Below are 21,983 nucleotides of genomic sequence, written 5' to 3'. Positions count from 1 at the left end.
AATAGTTTTGCTGAACCCTCATAGAAAACTGATAACCTTTTAAGTACCGACTACTGTGTATAAATACAAAGCAAATGGAAAAAATCTCAATCACAATTACATCTGTCGCCAGTGCAGCATTTTACTCATTGATCTTTTCCTTTTGCCATCAGTCCCGTGTTACGGCTGCAGAGACTTAAACTCCGCAACAAGAAATAGCAAAAAAACCCAAACAGTTTTGCATAATTAATAATAATTATTTATTTCTCAAAATACAGAAGTGAAAGAATCCCTAAATTGGGTGTGAATTTATGCTTATATATACGGTCAAGTATTGCCAGGTGTTGACTCGTGTAAGTTTCATTCGTGGGAATGGAGATCCTATTTTTCTTGTCGAGAAAATTTATACAGCATTCAGTGATCATTCTTGGGATTTAGGAAGCAATTCGCTACAAGCTTTGTGAAGCTAGCCGGGGGGGGCTGCTGAGAGACTACTGGTGTCACCTGTCAGCACTGTAGACTGTGAACGTGGATTCCATAAGATGAACCTCATAAAAACTGACATCAGAAATAAGTTCTGCATCCTATCTCTCGAGAATTTAATGAGAATCAGCATGTACAGATGTGAAAAATTAGACTTTGAAACTGCATTCAACAAGTGGGCAGCCCTAAAATCGCGACGGATCTTCATGTAATACTTTGTAACATTTTGTTAATGCTTGTTGTAATTAAAGTATTAACTAACCCATCTTTTGTAATTTTCATTGCCTGTTACATTAATAGACTAAATTAACACTTGGAAAAATGTACACTACTTGTTTTGGCGACACTTTTTGAAAATTGGCGACAAAATATTGAGGTTGGCGATTTTTTTTGCGACAGCTTTTTAAAAGCCAGGACCATCCCTGTTAATAATGAAGTTGTCGAAGATTGGAACAAAAGACTAAACGATATATGCAGGGGATATGACAGCAAGGATATTTTTAATTGTGATGAGACTTGTTTGTTTTTTAGTCTGTTTCCAACAGAGTGACAATGATGTGATCTGTAACATAATTATAAAGACAGTTTTAAAACTTATCAATGGTTATTTATAACATTCTTTTGAAAATGATGAAACAGTTTTTTATTTCATTTATTTCACAACATGCATGTGTTATTTTAATGAAAATATTAAATGTTTTAGAATTAAATGTACTTGTGACTTTCTTCATATGTATTTACTATTCACATTTGTCATCCCCTTCTAGAAAGGCCACCCTCATTATAAGGCCACTTCCCTGCTGCAGTAGGGGTGGCCTTATAAGAGGGGGACTACTGTATACAATTTACTCACCATATCTTTGTATTAACTTTTTTATGATGGGTCAACCAGTAAAACATGAAAGGTAGTGTGAGGCTGTGTTTTTGCCCCCCTTGGCAGTTCTAGCTTGCACACTGCACAATCTATAAAACAATTTAGAAGGTGCAAGAGTGCAACACACACACAGGCACAAACTGTTTATATGAGCCTTTTCCACACATTTTCTTTTCTTTTTTCAATCATTATCGATTCCATGGTACGATATTTCATTGATGATCTGAATTCTGTGTGATTCTCTTACTGAAGTGTTTTCATTTTTTTCACATAATTAATCCTTTGTGATTTTACTGTCTGGAAGATGCGTTCGAAATCAATTGTAGCAACACCAGTAACTGAAAGATGAAGGTTCATTTCTAAAAGAAATTTAATAAACCAAATTTCTATTAAATTACATCAAGGTTATCTCTGGGTTTTATATATGCCATAAGTTTAGGCCGAGTTGTTTAAGATAAAGCAGCAAGCTGATGTTTATTAGCTTTTCGTGTTCTTGTATTTCATGGGCGCCTCCATACCCATCAGAGAAATCTCATTACACAATTTGCAAAACGTAAAGTTTTCTCCTTTACTAGATGGTTTCACAAATCTAAACAAGATGGCACAACTGTCCTTTCAGTTCTGTTTTCTTGTCTTTCCTGGAGAAAATTCTGAACATTCTGCTTTCCTATTCAACATGATTAGAAGTTGAATATTACAAAGATAAGATACAGTGATCGCAGTAACTGTTTGCAAAATCCAATATGGGATAAACACAGGCATGGTAGCCTTGATTTTGAATGAACCAATCATATTGTAGAACAGCATTCCTATGTACATGAGATACATTTCTATCAGAATGGAACCGAGTGCCCGTTCTAAACGGAAAATTGCAAGGAAATTTTTTATTATTTTTTACAATTAAAAAATTGTATTTCTTGGAGAAGAAAAAAAAAACATACACCTGTATTCAGGTCCAAAATACGGAGCAAATTCGGAAAAATGGGACATTTGGCAGGTATGCCAAAAAAGTGTCCTCCTGAGTGGACACCATAACTTGGAACAGGTTCAGCCTAAAAAATTTTAAGTGAATAATATAGATCATTTCATGACATAAAGCTCAATTATCATGCTAAAATATTAAGAAAAAGCTTAGTTGTTATGTTGGTTATTTTTAAGCACACAATAGACTATACATGGCAGCCAGTACAACTGGTGGAGGAAGAGCCCTGGAAAACTGTGGTAAGGACCACTGACATATGGGAAGCTACTAGCAAGCTTTCTCACATACCCACATTGATGAAGCCTGATACTTGAACAGACGTGAACAGAGGTGAGATGGTAGTGTTTAGTAATGATGAGAACTTTAGCCCACTTGGACATCCAGGGTCCCAAGACAAAGCTCTAAGTCATAGTTGGGTACATTAGTAATTCTAGGTAAGGAAATGTTGTCATTGCCTTCATATCATAAATGTTCCATTGAAAACCTCTTTTCATTCTGTTATTTGACAACTGACTCAATTTCTTTTCAATCATCTCTGAGAATTCAGTTAACTCTCAACAACATACCTGCATTTCTCTCAGAATGACTCCCCTTTCTCTTTCAATTTCCTGCTCTCCCAACAAACTGTTTTGGATGATGTCAGCCAGAATGTCTACAGCTGAGAGATGCAAGAGAGTAAAAGATCAATTAACTATTTGTTCTGTGCAGAACAAGCAAACTTTATGAACTGATGTACCCTGTGTCAATAGTTGATAATTTTATCCTAGCTTATTAGGCAATTACTATTTAGCCTTTTTCATAATAAAGGTTTAGCATCATAAAAAAAACTGACAGCATAGCTAATTGTCTTCTGTGGCACATTAACTAGATTTGACTTGGGTTTTTTCGTTTTATGACATAGCAAAACAAGTATGTTATTTAGTGCCAAGGCAACTAAATAAGGTGTCCTACCGAAAGACATCAGCAATCACAGGCCGATCCAATGATAGGATTCAAGCCCAAGTTAAAACAAATCACAAAATTATGAATGTAGGCAATGGTGACCTAATTTTAGCAGGAGTTTAATTCTACCCAAGTTGGATCCACATATTAAACTACCAGACCTTGGAAGTGAAAGTACCGTAAAAACTAATCTAAAACAATGCAAAACCAAAGCAAGACATGCTAGATGGAAAGACAGATGGGGATGCAGATCAGGTGAACACTATAAACTCCTTACATATTTCTTGTGGATCATACAAAAATGGTTTTCATTCTCTGAAAGCAAATCAAATAGTTATCTTCAAGGTAAACAAGAGGACATTAAAACTGACCCAACAGAGCAAACACAAAAACTTGAACCCCATACATTTCACCATAAAATGTAACACAAATGCAATAGAACCTGTCCTGAAAGACCACCCTTCTGCCAAAAATATCGGTCTCTCATAATAGGTTGTATTATATATCACTAAATCTATGCATGGAGATCCTGTTCTCTCAAAACAGATGGTCTCTCAAGACAGGTTTTACTTATTAAGAAGGCCAGCACATGCATGCTGAACCCCTAATCAAAGCACAGCTGTAAAACATGTGACCCTGTCTTCAAGGTCAAATGGTTGACTAAGCATGTTGCAAAGTGAATTATTTCAGGTTAATGATTCATCCTAAGTATAAACAAAACCCATCAAGGTTCTAGGAAATGAACAGCTTTCTACCTAAAACCTTAATGCAAAGTTTCTTACTGTGACCTTGACTCCAAGGTCAAAGAGGCATGCAAACATTTTGCTCATCTTAGTTTTATAATGACCCATCCTAATTGTCTTAGTTTTATAATGACCCATCCTAATTGTCTTAGTTTTATAATGACCCATCCAAAATCGTCTTAGTTTTATAATGACCCATCCAATATGTCTGAGTTTTATAATGACCCATCCAAATTGTCGTAGTTTTATAATCAATCCAAACTGTCTTAGTTTTATAATGACCCATCCAAACTGTCTTAGTTTTTAATCATCCATCCAAATTGTCTTAGTTTTATAATGACCCATCCAAACTGTTAGTTTTATAATGACCCATCCAAACTGTCTTAGTTTTATAATCATCCATCCAAATTGTCTTAGTTTTATAATGACCCATCCCAAGCATGAACAGAATCTATCAATGCAATTAGCAAATACAAGCAGATGGGAAAACATTATTTAACAATAGCCATCCATTCAGCAAAGAAAATACTACTAAGCATTTTCTCTTAAACTGTGCAAAAATATCTTGCCATCAGAAAGTCTACAATCGGAATTTTGAAACAACAATATAGACGTACATTTTTTTTATTAATGAGTAACCACTTTTAATTGCTCAATAAGATGATATTTAAGGTAGACTTTTTTGTTGTTGTGGGGTTTAACGCCATTTTTTAGCACACGATAGGCTATGCATGGCGGCCAGTATTAAATTAATGGTGGAGAAAGAACCAAGGAAAACCCCGGGAAGAAATACCGACCCACGAGAAGCTACTGGCAAGCTTTCTCACATACCCACACTGGTCGAATCCTAGACTCAAACCCACGCAGACAGAGGTGAGATGGCAGTGATCCGTAACAGAGAGCGCTTTAGACCACTTGGCCACTCGGGGCCCTAAGGTAGACTAGTCCAAAAGTTAATAATAACAGCTTAGAGATTTGATTCACCTGCCTGCTCCATCAACACCACCATTTCATATTTTATCTTTTAAAATGCAACATGTTTTTGTTACTGGTGCTTAATAACAACTGCCTGATACTATTAAAATATTGTACGTACAGTGTTCTTTGAATATTTCATTAGCCTGTACACTCTTCATTGAATATCTCATTAGCCTGTACAATCTCTTTGAATATCTCATTATCCTTACAATCTTCCTTGAATATCTCATTATCCTGCATGCAATTTTACATGTTTTGAAAGCATACAAGGGAAAGAAAAGTTTGGAGCACATAGATGTTACATTGTGTTTTGTTGTCAGGGTCATTTATCTTCCTTCCTATACCATATCTGATCACTTTCTCGGCATAAAAAGGGCAAGCCATTTATACAGCTAGAATAGTTCCCCGGATTTCCTCCTGTCCCTGTGGACTTGGCTATGATTCAGGGACAACCTTAAAATATACACACCTGCTTGGCATTACAAAGGAAATTTATCTGTGCAATCAGCATGGATTACTGGCACTGTCCTTATCCCCATCCTTGGAAATGATTGACATCCCCACCAAAGGGATGTGACAATTGGCAAGTACTTAGTATCTTTTTAAACATTGCCAAAAAGCCTATTAAGCCTTTGCTGCTGTATGAATTTCTAAATCATTCATAATTATTTGATTAATGCACTTGTTTCAATTCGATAAGTAATCTAAACTTCTTGTGAAATGGGTGGGGTCATTTCAGGTAATATAAAACAGTTCCAGTTTTCCAGATTGTTGTTATATAGAATCAGAAGAAAACTGCATAGACTGACCACTATATCAGATTGCTGAAAAATTATAAGGTCCAGGTATGTATAATTTATAGTTATAAAAATAAAACAAAGCATTGAAAAAAAGAGACCATAAGAGGGCCCGAGTCACCTGCTGGACATGTACCTAATAGCTAAATGCAACTCTGCCAACCTTCTCAGTGAGTCAGTCTATGTTTTTCATTAAGTTAAACCAAATTTCATTAAGGTGTAACGAAATATCATGTACTGCCATTATTAATGTGGAAAACATGTATCTGAAACTTTATATGTGTAATCTGATTTCACATAAGCATTTAACAATAAACAATGTAAAGTACACTTTTGCCCTAATGACCTCCATTTTATTATCTGTAACTGCAGATCAGAACCACTGCAGGTGAATTATGTCTTATGAGATCTCGCCTCAATCCTTATATTTTTTAAAAAAATAAATTTTCATTTTGACAGAAATCATCTCTCCCACCATAAACAATAGTCAAACTGAGATAAAAAGATGTCAAATGAATTAAATTGTTGCCTTTCTTGCTTTCATTTAAAGAATAGCCAATTATATGACATTTCCTGACTATGTAAGAACGTGGGCATCATCATGAAGAGTGTAAGTAGATTATAGTGTCCAGTCTACCCCTGGTACAGCCATTCTGGTTCCTGGACCAAATCCACCGAGTCAAATGGAAAAACCTAAATCCAGGCTGAACCTAAACAAGTTGACATGCAGATCTGACTGCAACAATTATATTTTCATAATTTTGGTATTGTTCTGTGTGTAATTTATTGCTTGTGTCAGCAAGCCTTACACTTAAATAATTTTCTCCAAATATCTTTTAAATATTTTTCCATTTTAGTAAATGCAGCCATATTTGATGGCAGATTAAAATCAGTTGTATAAATCTGAAAGGTCTTTATGCCGTGCTTGGAGCCATGTTCAGATGAAGTTGGTTAAGCAGTTTTTGAGAAGCTGAAAATATAAATGCCAACAGACACAAAATGGATTACAAGCCATACCAAGCTAGTTATGTCCAGTTAATCTTATAAAAAGGAAGTACATGATGCATTGCTGAGGTTAACCTAAGTTGTGGACAGATGTCGGAATAGATAAGCACACTGGCATGAAAGTAATAAATATGCCAAATGTCCACAAAGACAGGCTTGACAATAATAAAACCGTAAACACATAGATTAACCTCAAACTTTCCCCATCAACTGCAAAACTAGGTTTTTATAGCATGCATATAGCTTCCAATGCAGGTGAAAAATTCCAAAGTAGTTTTACTGGGGACAGGGGATGAATAATAACCTGATCCAACCCCACACACCATGGTGGACAACAACTGAACAAATTTTAGGGGGCAGACTTCCACTCCAATTGAAAAATGTGAGGAAATCATGAATATCGGAGGGCTTTAATGAAAAAATATACATAGGGCTTGAAAATATGACGCATGGGTTTCATGCATGTTTTTTTTTATTCTTGTTCTATTTGTGAAATCATGGATCTTAGAACAGGCATGATACCAAGCATCACATTAGTCAAGTTACTGTGATAAAGCCAAGACAGATCATGAAGAAACTTTCATAAAAGCCACAAAATATAACGTTAGCTAGTGCAATATCCTCATCTGTTGATTTTAACTTCAGAATATTACAAGTACAGCTCTATAATATAAAATCAGTGGAAATTAAAATTGGTGTAGGCAAATACTCTTGATTTGCATCCTGACATCTTTTTCATGTTTTTATTTTCTTCTTATTGTGCCACGGAATTCTTTTAAGTCACTTATTCAAAATATTACATGCAAGTTGCATATTACCTTTATGCAAATCTTTCCTGAAAATTTTTGCATAATAAACTGTTTGTTCTCTTGAGGTATATGCATTCAAATGAGCTCCCATGTTCTCCACTTCAAGTTCCAGGTCAGTCTGTGATCTGGTCTTGGTGCCCTGAGATAAAAATTCAAGGATTTATTTCTGTAATGTAAATCAAAGTCAACCATCCTCCAACATGCAAGTTAAAATAAATGATTTTAAAGACTGTTTCCACAAATTAAGGAGTTCCCCCAAATTACTCAAATATCTTCTGAATAAACATTTCAATTGACTAATGCACAATATTTTTTTCAAAAAATTTCTTCAGAAATGTTTAATGTAGCACTTATTACTTTTACATACAGATCGTCAAAACTGGGAGCCATGGTAACTAAACTGGTATGGCATTGGATTTTTAATCCAAAAACTTTCAAACCTGGTCAAGCCAGCAAAGGTCAGTCCCTTTGGCATGACCTTGGAGAAGGCACAATAGCTCCCATTTCCTCGCCACGATAACACCAATAATGTATTAAAAGTGTTGTTAAAACCATCCAACCAAATACAATTAACTAAAGCAATGGTGAATAAGGGGAAGCACATCCCACTAAAATACTTCTAACAGAAATAGTATATATTTCAGTGAAATCTATAGGTTACATGGGGTGGGTGGGTTAGTTTTAGTTAAGCAGTAATTTTCATCTGTGATATATCTACACTATCAGTCATTTATTTTTGAGATCATCAATTAAGCCCATTAACAAAGTTTATTCAGCAGTTTTCAAGATTTATAACAGAAAGCTTTTAATACTTTCATCAGCTATAAGGATTCTGTGCAATTTTAATACTTAATCTGCAGAGCCAGTCAACAATCGGCTGTTGATAAAAATCTATTTCACTATTACAAAACTGAACTTTTCCCTATTTACCCACCACTATACCCTATTTAGACAGAAGGGAGAAGTCATTATGCACAAAATGTTCAGTCCAGTTAAATCCCTGAATTCCTAAAACTCTTTGCATTACATTTCATATCACCAACATAATCATTTTTTGTCAAAAAAGAAATATAATTTACCCAAACTGTTACACTATGAACATGTGTTTTAATCTGCATTCATTTCATATAATAAAAATAAATAAATGTGTTATCTTGCCTATGACAGCAGGCTTAGTAACACAAGACTAAACAATCCATGTGACAAAGACCTCTGAATCTTTAACCCCCCCCCCCATTCGGCTAATATATATGACTAATCAACAATACTGGAATGAAAATTGAAGATGTAACATGCTCCATATGGCTTTTAACATTTACACCAAAGAAGTAAACAATTCATCCGGTGGCCTTGACCTTTCATGCCTGGATCCAAAGCACAATAAAAATATCGAAAAAACTGACTGTTATAACAATGACCTTTTGCCCTCCAACCCATGAGATATTTATATCCCATGGTAAACATCTGCCATCAAACTCTATTGCACACAAACATACACTGCTTTGTCTGATGATCATTTATTCACAGCATTAATACTGATTATCACTATGACATTGGGCATAGTCACATACAAGGTTTCCTTGAATGGTTGGCAGAAAGAACAAAGGAGTACTCCATATTTGATGACTAATTGCAATGTTGTCAAAAAGTATTCCATCTCTCCTTCTGAAACTATCATTCAATCTGACTCAGATTATATGCTTTGGTTTAAAATCAATAAAACTGGGGGCCCTAAGTGGCCGAGTGGTCTAAAGCGCTCTCTGTTACGGATCACTGCCATCTCACCTCTGTCTGCGTGGGTTCAAGTCTAGGATTCGGCCAATGTAGGTATGTGAGAAAGCTTGCCAGTAGCTTCTCGTGGGTCGGTGGTTCTTTCTGGGGTTTTCCTGAGTTCTTCCTCCACCATTAATACTGGCTGCCATGCATAGCCTATCGTGTGCTGAAAAATGGCGTTAAACCCCACAACAACAATAAAACTGGCTCTGAAACTGATATTTATTTTGGAGTCGTCTTGGTTTCTCCATCACATTCACAGTTGGATACTGAATGTAAAATTGATATGTTTGCAGTCTAAATTACCATCATGTGTGCTTAGATTAAATATGTTGTTGTTGTTGTAGTAGGGTTTAACGCCATTTTTCAGCACACGATAGGCTATACATGGCGGCCAGTATTAATGGTGGAGGAAGAACCCGGGAAATCCCCGGAAAGAACCACCGACCCTCGAGAAGCTACTGGCAAGCTTTCTCACATACCCACATTGGCCGAATCCGAGACTCGAACCCATGCAGACTGAGGTGAGATGGCAGTGATCAGTAATGGAGAGTGCTTTAGACCACTCGGGGCCACGATTAAATATGTGGTCCTACTGGGATATATTTATTGCCTGAACTCAAAGCATCAAGGATTATTTGGAAAATTGTTCCTTCTCAAACAGTGTGATTCTGGTGCTGATTGCATTACGTTTTTCAATGATAATGTGGAAATTCTGAGGTAAATTACAAAGAAACAAGTAACACCAGATCAGGAAATTTCAATTCATCAATCTGATTATATCTGAATAACACTGCTTCAAGACGTTTTGTAATAAATAATAGCAATCCAAACTGTAATAAAATAAGAAATGATAGTTTGGAATACAATGCTAAATGGCTAAAGGCCCACAGAAAATATCACAATGCGAGAAACGTACATAACATTAACCAGACTCATACAAATAGGATAACTCTTATCATTCCTGATTTGAGTTTATCAGGCAATCTATTATAATCTTTAATGCCATGTATCCATCTTTTGTACAGCACAAGCTTCATTTGGTAATACATTTGCACAGAGTGAGCACAAGCTTCATTTGGTAATACATTTGCACAGAGTGAGCACAAGCTTTCATTTGGTAATACATTTGCACAGTGAGCACAAGCTTCATTTGGTAAAACATTTGCACAGAGTGAGCACAAGCTTCATTTGGTAAAACATTTGCATAAGGTGAGCACAAGCTTCATTTGGTAATACATTTGCACAGAGTGGGCACAAGCTTTCATTTGGTAATACATTTGCACAGAGTGAGCACAAGCTTCATTTGGTAATACATTTGCATAAGATGAGCACAAGCTTCATTTGGTAATACATTTGCACAGAGTGAGAACAAGCTTTTATTTGGTAATACATTTGCACAGAGTGGGCACAAACTTTCATTTGGTAATACATTTGCACAGAGTGGGCACAAGCTTCATTTGGTAATACATTTGCACAGAGTGAGTACAAGCTTTCATTTGGTAATACATTTGCACAGAGTGGGCACAAGCTTTCATTTGGTAATACATCTGCACAGAGTGGGCACAAGCTTTCACTTGGTAATACATTTGCACAGAGTGGGCACAAGCTTTCATTTGGTAATACATTTGCACAGAGTACAAGCTTCATTTGGTAATACATTTGCACAGAGTAAGCACAAGCTTCATTTGGTAATACATTTGCACAGAGTGGGCACAAGCTTCATTTGGTAATACATTTGCACAGAGTGGGCACAAGCTTCATTTGGTAATACATTTGCACTGAGTGAGCACAAGCTTCATCTGGTAATACATTTGCACAGAGTGAGCACAAGCTTCATTTGGTAATACAATTGCACAGAATGAGCACAAATTTGGTAATACATGTGCACAGAGTGAGCACAAGCTTCATCTGGTAATATATTTGCATCGTATAAGAGTTCATCTCATTCCTTTGCTACCATAGTGCTTCTGCCAACCAGAGCTCTACACATGCTTAATTGTAACATCATAGTCTTTGATGATCCCCAAAGATAGTAATCACCGATGCAAAAACTTCAACAATTGACCACCAACCTAAAACCAGAACTATTGCTCCATTTGGACTTGACCTTTATTCTTTAGACACCAATCTCAAGGAACAATCATACCCCAAACCCCAAATGTATTTGTGAGAAAGTCTGACTATGATTAAGTAGAGAAAAACAAAAGATATTCTTTATGCCAGACAGACACTGTGACCACCTTTAGTGACATCTGTTGCAGATGACACAAACATTCTTTACAAATTTCCACATTAAGAATTCAACAGCATTGCAACCAGTTTTTAACATTATTTTCAATCACAGAACATTTTTAAAAAACTGAATAAAAAATTGACTGAATATACTCCATAAAACACTTTTACCTTGAAAGCCATATGTTCCAGAAAATGTGCAGTGCCATTGTTCTCATCGTTCTCGTATCTACTTCCTGCATCTATCCACAGTCCAACCTAGGTAGAAAAAATAAAAAACACATTCTGTAGCAAAACAAAAATAACCCAAAACAGAGGATACAAAATTTTAACACTGCAAAAAAGTATACAAAGAATTCAAGAGCACACAAAGAACTGTCTTAACCTTGCAAAATATATATTTGTTCATTTGTTCTTATCAGTAAGTTTAAAACACAAAATCTACAGTTGTTGTTGTTGTAGAGTTTAATGCCATTTTTCAGCAAACGATAAGCTATAAATGGCGGCCAGTATTAATAGTGGAGGCAGAACCCGGAAAACCCCGGAAAGAACCACCGACCCACGAGAAGCTACTGGCAAGCTTTCTCACATACCCACATTAGCCGAATCCGAGACTCGAACCCACGCAGACAAAAATTCTACAGAAATAGAGAAATAACTTGAACTTTGGTACAAGTGTTCTTGTGAACAATCATGCATATATCTTACAGTAAATATTCATTTTTTCTGACAGCATCAAACTGCAGTCATGGCACTGATGTTCACACAGGGACCTTAATGAGAGGTCTCAGAAACACGTGAATTTGGATGCATATTTTTTATCTCAGAAACAGAAAATTGCTTACATAGGAGTCCTCCACACACACACAATTGCTGGGCGGTAAATTCAATGGCTTGCCAGTCCTGCTTCAACCACATGCTGAGTGGGAAGGTGCTGATCAATTGATCACTTTAGCTGTGCTGATATTTACAATGACAAAATTCAGTGGCTGAAAGGCCTCCAGATGTACATGGTGTCATTATAAGAGTACATCAAGAGAACATGGTGCAATAGCTGGGCAGCAAGTTCAAAGACTTAGACTAGCTGCAGAGTGGTGGGAAAATGTGCTGATATTTACAGTGATTGAATTCGAGGCAGGAAGACCCAGAAATGTACAGGTGGTCATTATAAAAGTACATCAAGCGAACAACTTTAGCTTTCATGATCTTGTTCATTTCCTAGTGTAGTGGATATGACCTTGAAACATAAACATGGCAAATTGATGAAGATTGTAATGAGATTCAGAAGAGTGCTAAAGTTACTAGAACTGATAGTTTAGATAGAACAGTAGCCAAGTGTAAGAAAGTGTGTGATGCCTGGTTTAGTATTTGCAATGAGGCCTTTCCTTGAATTGACAAAATTCAGTCTGACTCCAATGGACAAACAAGAACTTGGAAAATTAAACTCAATGACAACCATTTGTTCTTCTCATCTGAACATGCTGCCAATTCAGGTATGCCTAATATGCTAATGGGAGGGGACTGCAACTTTTGCTGGTGGGACTCCTATTTTTACCAAACTTGGAGTCCTGGACTTCTAGTTGTAAAATCCTAGCAAGACCTCTGTTCATAATGTAACCTTTTGCCATTGATCATTAGGACAAAGAGATTTCATGTCTGATGATGAACCATGAAATAAACAGAAAACTTGATGTAAATGCATGAACCATGAAATAAATGGAAAAATCCTTAAGTACCTGCATGAATTATGAAATAAACAGAATAACTTATGTAATGCATGAAACATGAAGTAGAAAAACTAGAAGTAAATGCATACACCATGAAATAAACATAAAAAGCCTGATGTACTCACATGAACCATGAAATAAACATAAAAAGCCTGATGTACTCACATGAACCATGAAATAAACAGAAAAACTACATGTACATGCAGTCACAAACATGCATATCCCTGCACCTGAAACATGTTCCTCTGAACATGTATTTTCTTATATGACAAACAAGATGCAGAGCTGCCACCTCGAGTGGAATGAAAATCAGGATGTCAAAGGCAAAACTTTGGGATTCTGAGAAAAATATCAGGATCAGTGTTTGTGACCAATGTATTTACAAAAACTTTACAAAGAGATTGACATCTTTGCCATCATATATTATTTACTTATGTAAAAATGTATGCTACAATCAAACCATGAAAATTTATCATTGTTCCATTTTCATCGTTAATGCTGATATATTTTTTAATTCAATTAAAACATTAAATATCAGCATAAAAGATGAAAATGGAAAATGGTAGATATTCATGGTATGACTGTTGTGTATTCCTCATGGAATTTCTGCATCGCTTTTTCTGTCCTTGCACAGTCATCTTGAATCAAAAGGTATGCTTTTAAATTCTTTAGCATTTCTCAAAATCGGGATTTTATGCAAAATATAAGGAAATCAAGATTTTCTGATTTTTAAACAAAAATCTGGGATGATCCCAAGTAAATCAGTACAGGTGGTAGATCTGAACATGCATACTACTCTCTCAAGACATTTCAGGCAATGAAAGATCATAATGCTTCCTACACATCTGTAAATGTCCAACAGTAACAGTGTTTTATCTACGCATGCGCCATGCGTCAAATATGCCGACTTTTCCAATTTGATGCATAAAAATCGTCACCGGTACATAAATTGATGCACCCCAATGTTATGTTTGCTGATTAACAAAATACAAAGGTCTGGTCTACAAATCGTTGCCAATAGGTAAATTGACAAACCCCAATATTGTGTTTTGCTGATTAACACAAAATTCAGGTTTGGTCTAACTACTTTAATGGACAGATTACAACTCTCCCAAACAGGGAAAACATGCGCACATTGGTTTCTTATGCTAATGTTATCGTAATACATAGGTTTCAACTTAGCATGGAACCTTGAGCTGACCTTATGTGACCTGTAACTGTCACATCATTTGTAGCAACATATAATCACCATACCCAAGAAAGAGGCAGAAAATAACATGTGATTTTAAAGTGATTCTCATGAGAAACTTTTATTTTATGTGCACCTTTGTCAGGCAATGAAGCAACAATTTCCATTCGCTCAACTGTATGCCTTGCGCTGTTCCAAGATACTGTCAACATTTGACTGAAAATGGCATCCAAGGCAAAAAATTAAAATAGATACAAAACAAACAAAATTATCTTTTAGACCATGTTTATGACCGACCGATGAAAACAGTATTGTTATTGAACCAGCGCAGCCTTCATCATCCAAAGACAAGGTAACGGTTTACTCATAAGACAAAATGTATTTTGTGCAGCAATGGTTGAAAATATACCTGGCTATGTTTTACAAAAGAAGTTAAGTCGAGCGAAGAATGTGACAGTGAAGACATCTTTATGTTTTGCCATATAATAATAGAGACTAAAAAAACCCTCCATGACCAGATGTGCAAAAAACAATAACTTTCAGAACAGTACACTGACAAGGCATGTTGGGTTGCCAGAACTGGTGACTGAAGGTAGATTCGAATGCAAAAACATTCTTCCAAACAAGACATAGCAGTGATAGTGCTGTTTAAGTGTGTACATTGGCTGAGTGTAGAAGACATCCCTTTCTGTAAAATACAAATCTCTTTTTAATTTAATACATGACTTAGTGGCTGAAGAAATTGATACCATTGGCATTTTGAATTCGGCAAATCAGTATGACTCAGCTGCTGCTTGTTACTGGAGAGTCTATCAAACGTTAAGGACAGTCTTATACCTTTTTGGCTTTAGTCAATTATATAACTAATATTTTTGTTGTGTATATAAGCATTACAATTATTTTTAAAACTACTGAAAACTGATCATCAGCTTGAATAAAACTCATAGGCTTGGATTTTGACTTGCGGTTTTTTGCTTGAGGAGTCAAATGACTTACATGAAGCCATTTGTAGATAAAACACTGCAGTAATGATTGCACTGGGTTGCATTAATACTTAACATTTCCTTTTTCAAAACGTGTCTCTAAAAATGAAGCATGACAAACAATTTTCTGACTGAAATGTTTCTTCGGATATATTCACCCAATCAAAATACCTTTGGAGTACTACCACTACCTGGCAAATCCAGTCCACTCTGGCAACAATTTTAATTATGGAAGCTAAAGGTTGTCTGCCCACATTGGTGGTAGAGTGATCTTCCTTTGATCTATGTATTGGCACCAAAATCCAGTGTACTTAGTCACTACTGGAGCAGAATGCATGCTCTTTTAGTAGGGTTTAATTCTGGGGAGGCTAGGATGGTCTATTTGCAATTTATTATCAGGTAAGTATTATTGAAGAAACATGTTTTGCTGCAAAAATTGGTTTCTTCTTCAATAACATTACCCAAGGCACTCTATTCCAATAACTTCAGCCCTAAATAACCTACCTGTAATGTCATGCCATAAAATACTAAACCAAAATAAAATCCAACAACCTTTGGAGAATATGTAAGAGATAAAGGGCGTAACATCTCCTTACGCCAGAGAAAGAAAAAGAGAGAGAGAGCAAGAGAGAGAGAGAGACTGTCTCTGGTCCATAAGGTTTCTCTGGATTATAAGCTTGCATGCAGAATCTGACAACAAAAATTCTTCTATATTGTTCATATGGACAATGAATATAATGCAGAAAAGCTACGTGATCATGTGAACTAAAAACCAACCGTTGCAGTTGGACTTCCAGAGTCCTCTGTGGCCACTCTGAATCCATTAGGCAGTGTCGTCACACGAGTTTCAGGGATGTTGAGAACTGTCTGCTCATAGGTGGCTGCCCTGGCTGATCGCCATCTTCTATGGTTCAAAACACTGGTGCATCTGACCTGCATAAAGTAAGACACATGACTGCAGTGATTACAAAATAAACTATCCTTCACTAAGTAAGTTTAGGTGAAACTGCAATTTTTAAATTAAAGGTTAATTACCATGTTTAAAACTTGAAATGCAATCCATTTCAGATCCTACACATAGTTCAAGAACAAAATACTGCTTATTTTTCAAAATTCTTTACTACCATGTAAAGATTATTTGATTATATAGATTTCTCATTCAGTATTGCATGAGATAGTAAGTATTTGTAAGTCCCTTCATTGCTCTATTGGAAGATAGCAATGAATGGCTTTCTTTAATGTGTTCATGAAACATGAATACCCCTCCACAATGACCTAGATGTAGAGCTCTACCATAATGGAACAGATGGAACAAAAAGAGTAAAACGAAATGCCCATTTTAAATTTGTGGAGGTGAATGAAAATCTAATCTTTGGATGAAATTATCAGCGGATGTTCATTCTAAGTCAAAACAGGGCTTTACAAATATTCCTTTTCAACTCTCAGGACAAGCTCAATATCAGCTCGGGAAAGCTCAAGTTCGTAAGATACATGACCATGAGCAAGTCCAAAAACGAGGCAGTTGTTATTTTCAGCTTGTGTAACAGTGTGAATGTAGCAGATACCACTGTGACACATAACTGAATTTTACAAATGTCATTTAATACATAGCAATATTAAATTGACATATTTGATTTTGCACTGAATTAAGTCCATGTCATGTTTCGGGATGCCCATACTTTAATAGATCTGTTAGGGACCTGATTGATTTAAATGAGGCTCCGTTTGATAACTATATCAGGCTAACCTGACAGGGGTGATAATGGGTTTTGTTTAATCAAAATGCCAAGGTCAGAAAAGTTGCAGAAAAGGCATCTGTACTTCTTGAAACATTTGTCATAAGTTGAAACTTTGCAGAGATCGATATATAAATAAAAGCAGGAGAAAAATTTAAAATTTCCTAAACTCTGGAGGGGCATATGTTAATAATGGTGGTTAGATAATCCTGAAATCTGACTGGGTAAACTAATGGTTTGGGGTAGGTTTCCCTGGCAAAGTCTAATGTTGAAACAAGGGCTTAATGAGCAAAACAGGCATTTTTAAGTTTCTGCACGAGATGAAAGGCTCTTGGCTCCAGGGCTAGGCAAACCCTCATAAAAGTTGTCCAAGGGATGTGTAGCTGATAGTCTTTGAGAGACATGTAACCAGAGGGGTGGGTGTGTTTTGGATTTTTAAAGTAGCTTTAACCCTTTACCTCATAAAGTAAATGGCTTTTTAGCCCTTCGATACACATGTAGCAAAGTTACCCAGTGCAGTGCACTATAAATTGAACACCTGTTACCTATTCGATTCCATACACATAGGCCTGCCTGTTAACTGTTAAGCAATGTAGTGTATGTTATGGTTAACGTTTAACAGCAATTTTAACCATTTTACACTTTGGTACATATCTTTTATGTATTGAAAAATTTAACAGTAAAGTCCGATCGTTATAGCTGTGTACTTATTTTTCACTGAAGAATTTTTTTATGTGCTTTAAAATCTCGTGAGAACTTGTTCACCGTCAAGTAAGTGAAGCTGCGTGACCAACCGTAGCTGCCATTTCTCATACTCGAAATTAACAAGTTTTTTGTTCGCATCTACATAACTAAGTCATCTGAATTTGATAATTTATAAACCCTAATTGCTGCCTACATCAATATCAGAGCTTATACCTAAGTTCCTGAAGCTTTCATAATTGTGATTCTAATCGTGAAAATTTCATAAGTACTGAATGAAATCCATGACCTCCATTTTGGAGAGTGGAGAATATGACCCAATTACTTTAAATAACAGATTTTGACCACAGCATACAAAATGACCACATGATCTGGCATAATGGTCAATCACAGAAATGACTGTAGTATCTAATGGGGGTTGTCCCCGAAGGTGGCGCTACGAAAATCCACATAATATGGCATCCAAAGGTACTTGCATGCAAATCACGTTGAGGCGTCCAAAGGCGCCTGTATGTGAATCGGGTAGAGACATCCAAAGGCGCCTGTATGCGAATCAGGCAGAGGCGTCCAAAGGCACTTGTATGTGAATGGAGTAGAGGCATCCAAAGGCACTTGCATGAGGTAAAGGGTTAACAATTTTTCAGTCATATCACTACCATGTCTGCAGTGTGGCAGTTTATAGTGATGTCCAGCACTGGGGTATAATGCTGCAGACATGTAGCATCATGTCCCACCCAGTCACATTATCCTGACACCAGACCATCCAGTCCTAACACCAACATCTTAATGCTGAGTGCCAAACGAGGAAACTGCTAATATCATTTTTATAAGTCTTTCCATCAAACTGAAATGTAAACCAATAATCTTGAAAACTGGTTCATTTGCTTATGTGAGAATCTGAATTTCTTAGGAAAAAGACATCAGAGTAAGTAAAGTCTATTACAGTGTAACTTTAATTTGTTGAAAAGCGCCGATATCGGCAGCCAAGTGCGAGATATTCCTGAAAATTTGACTTCCATTACATTGTCAGTCGACATCAAAACACACTACACAGCGCCGTCATTTAGCAGTAAGACCTCGACGTCCAAAACATAAATATCAAGGACGAGGACTTGCAGTGTAGGACTAACATGACCCATGTGACTTCCACTGTAACTGTAGCCATGCAATTAGCCTCGGCATATAATGGTTGGAGTTATTTCGAACAAAAAATGATCAATCGGCACACTTCGGCCATCTGTTGTTTAAACATTAAATACTAATCTGAGCGATATATATCACACATTAATATATTTTCATGGCACCAGACAAAATAAGATACCTGCGGGGGGGGGGGGGCCGGTTGCACGAACCGTTGCGTCGCACATTTTTCCCTTCTTATTGAGTTTCTAGGGTAATCTGTATTATTGAAATCGTTCCTGAATAAACCAGATCAAATTAGAAATAGTTTATTGTGTCATTTAATTGTTACCTTGTTGATGTTTGACAATGACTTTGCCACATAGGTCGTGACTCTCAACATCTTAGTCGCCATTTGGTTCTCAGAGGACAAACCAAAGTGCGCATGCTTGAGGATAAGAGTTGCTTCCCTTTGACCCCCTTCCACCTCTCTCTCTCTCTCTCTCTCTCGTTTATCTTACTGGTTTACAATATTTGTAAATAAACACCTTCAGCATGCACTCGACTCTCGTAAATAGTAAAACCAAAGTTTTTGCGTGGGTTTCATTACGTTATATTTTTTAATTAGAAAATGTACACAAGTCTTTAGAATATCCAAACAGTACTGCGAGTCTGTTGTATTGTAGTTTCTATTGAAAGAGAAACCAAACTCATACTTCCCCTAAGTAGCTTGATGAGACAATATTTTTATATTGATTCGTCTAATACCAAATAATATTTTCCAGATTTGTCCTTACAATTGTCAAAATGCATTGTTATCCGTGCGAACATGCCATAGAAATACAAGTGATATAATAATAATAATAATAATAATAATAATAATAATAATAATAATAATAATAATAATTATTATTATTATTATTATTATTATTATTATTATTATAATGAGGACTTTGTATAGCGCCCAATCTTTAGAAGCTCTAAGCGCTTTACAACATTAGACAACACCTGTAAGATAAAAAAAACATATAATGATATGATTACAAAAACAAATACCATGAAATTAGAAAACATTTAAAAAATAAAAAAAAGCTGACAATATTTAAGTTAGAAAACATTATTAGGTCTTTAAGTTTGATCTTGCATTCGAAATAAGTGAGTTTTGAGAGCCCTCTTGAATGTGATCACTGTGTCTTTGTGTCTAAGTTCAGTGGGTAATTCATTCCACGTTGCTGGTATCTTTGTATTAATTATAGGAATATGATAGCATTAAAACTAATAATTATATATATATATATATAGCAGTAAAATTTTTATGCATGAATACCATGTTGGATAAACAAGCATTTCACTTCAGTAGAAAAACAAACAAACAAAACAAACGGAAAAATCAACAACAATTACCAAACCCGCAAGACAGCGGGACCTCGTCAGTTCTGGGACATACAATACTATTTTGTACAGCAAAAAAGAAAACTCCTAGAAATCAGCAAACTGGTTGCAAATGGGACGCACTAAGCAAACCGCACGTACATCTGCCGCCTAGAAGGATGGCTAAGCATTGCAAATAACAATCATACATGAACACAGAGATCATCATGAAAAGTTAAACGTCAAATACAATAACAGACATTTGAAAACACTGTTGTGAAAACAGCTTTATGAGCAACAGTCAGGACATTTGTAGGGTTGATGTGTAATCTTTTCTAACTCTCTGGAAATAAAAGATACCAGTTCTACAAAATCGGAAATCCAACAGGAGAAAATGGGAAACAAAGCAAAAACAACCATCCACAAAGAATGAGAAGAGAAAACTATGCAGAAATAGACATAGACTCAAGAGACATATCATATCTTGCAGATTAGATTGCATGACGAAACAAAACTAAATTGAAACCCAGATTAGATTATATGACAAAACAAAATTAATTGAGACCTAAATTAGATTACATGCCGAAACAAAACTAAATTGAAACCCGGATTAGATTACATGACGAAACAAAACTAAACTCTGAGTCAGTCAGACAGTCACTGAGAGACAGAAACAGAGAAAATGGGCATGTACCAAATAGCATAATGAAATGTCTAAATATAATATAAATTGAACAGTTTGATGTATGCAAGCCAGTCCCAATATAAAATAAGGAATTAAACATAACAACGTATATGCACAAACGATTCTAATATATTGAAAGGAAACACGTGAAAACAAATAGAGAAACATTTAAACGACCGCAAGGCAAAGGTCACTGAAGATTCTAAACTAGAGGAAATAAGGAAGAAAGGTAAGGAAACCGGCACAGCAGGAAATACCTGAACATTTTGCTCATACAACATCTAAATTTCATTGGGCCGGGCTGTTCTTGGAAAACAAATTCTGTCACTAGAACAGATAAACAATTCGCTAAGCGGGGCTGTTCTGTGAAGAATAATTTTGTCTATAAAACAGATATACATTTAACTGAGCCCGGTTGTTCTACGAAGACACATTTTGTCCATAAACAGATTTACAAAACACTAAGCAATTACTGTTTTATGAAGACAATGCAAATCTAGAAACCCTTACCTTTAGACAACTTAGAAATTAAAGGAATATCAAAATAGATAAACATCATTCAAAATTCTTTTCAAAATTGTAGGTATTTGTTAAGTTATGAGGGAACGTTTCTAAAGCTCTAACCCCCTGTACATGCAGGATAAGGACGGGGAGGTCAAAATCATGATAGTATTTCACACAATTACTGGACTAGTCAGCCTGTAACAATAATTCTTACAAAATTTAAAATGGTCGAAAAGACACAATGACTACATATTTACATTAGAGAAAACGAAATGACCATGGGAAATAAAGCTTTTATTGCATTGTTCTGCTCTTAGGAGTTATTTCGCATGACTGCGGCTTACATATTGCCAATATACGCGCAGCC

General features: G+C 35.9%; 1 protein-coding gene across 1 annotated transcript in view; it reads right to left on the bottom strand.

The window, feature by feature from the left end:
* LOC149803990 (mitochondrial-processing peptidase subunit beta-like) overlaps positions 1 to 19,504 on the bottom strand; it is a 59,773-nt gene extending 40,269 nt beyond the window's left edge. The window contains exons 1-5 of the mRNA XM_089953855.1: positions 19,409 to 19,504; positions 16,277 to 16,432; positions 11,772 to 11,858; positions 7,602 to 7,731; positions 2,885 to 2,976 (exon numbers count right to left, since the gene is read on the bottom strand). Coding sequence (XP_089809981.1) covers positions 2,885 to 2,976; positions 7,602 to 7,731; positions 11,772 to 11,858; positions 16,277 to 16,432; positions 19,409 to 19,471 — 528 coding nt within the window. The 5' untranslated portion in view covers positions 19,472 to 19,504. The remainder of the gene's footprint in view (positions 1 to 2,884; positions 2,977 to 7,601; positions 7,732 to 11,771; positions 11,859 to 16,276; positions 16,433 to 19,408) is intronic.
* Positions 19,505 to 21,983: the final 2,479 nt, after the last annotated feature.

This window comes from Sinohyriopsis cumingii, chromosome 3 (genome assembly GCF_028554795.1).
Source record: "Sinohyriopsis cumingii isolate HCF-2022 chromosome 3, ASM2855479v2, whole genome shotgun sequence".
NCBI lineage: Eukaryota > Metazoa > Mollusca > Bivalvia > Unionida > Unionidae > Sinohyriopsis > Sinohyriopsis cumingii.
The sequence above is the reverse complement of the archived record's forward strand: the minus strand, read 5'-3'. Positions and strand labels throughout refer to the sequence as shown.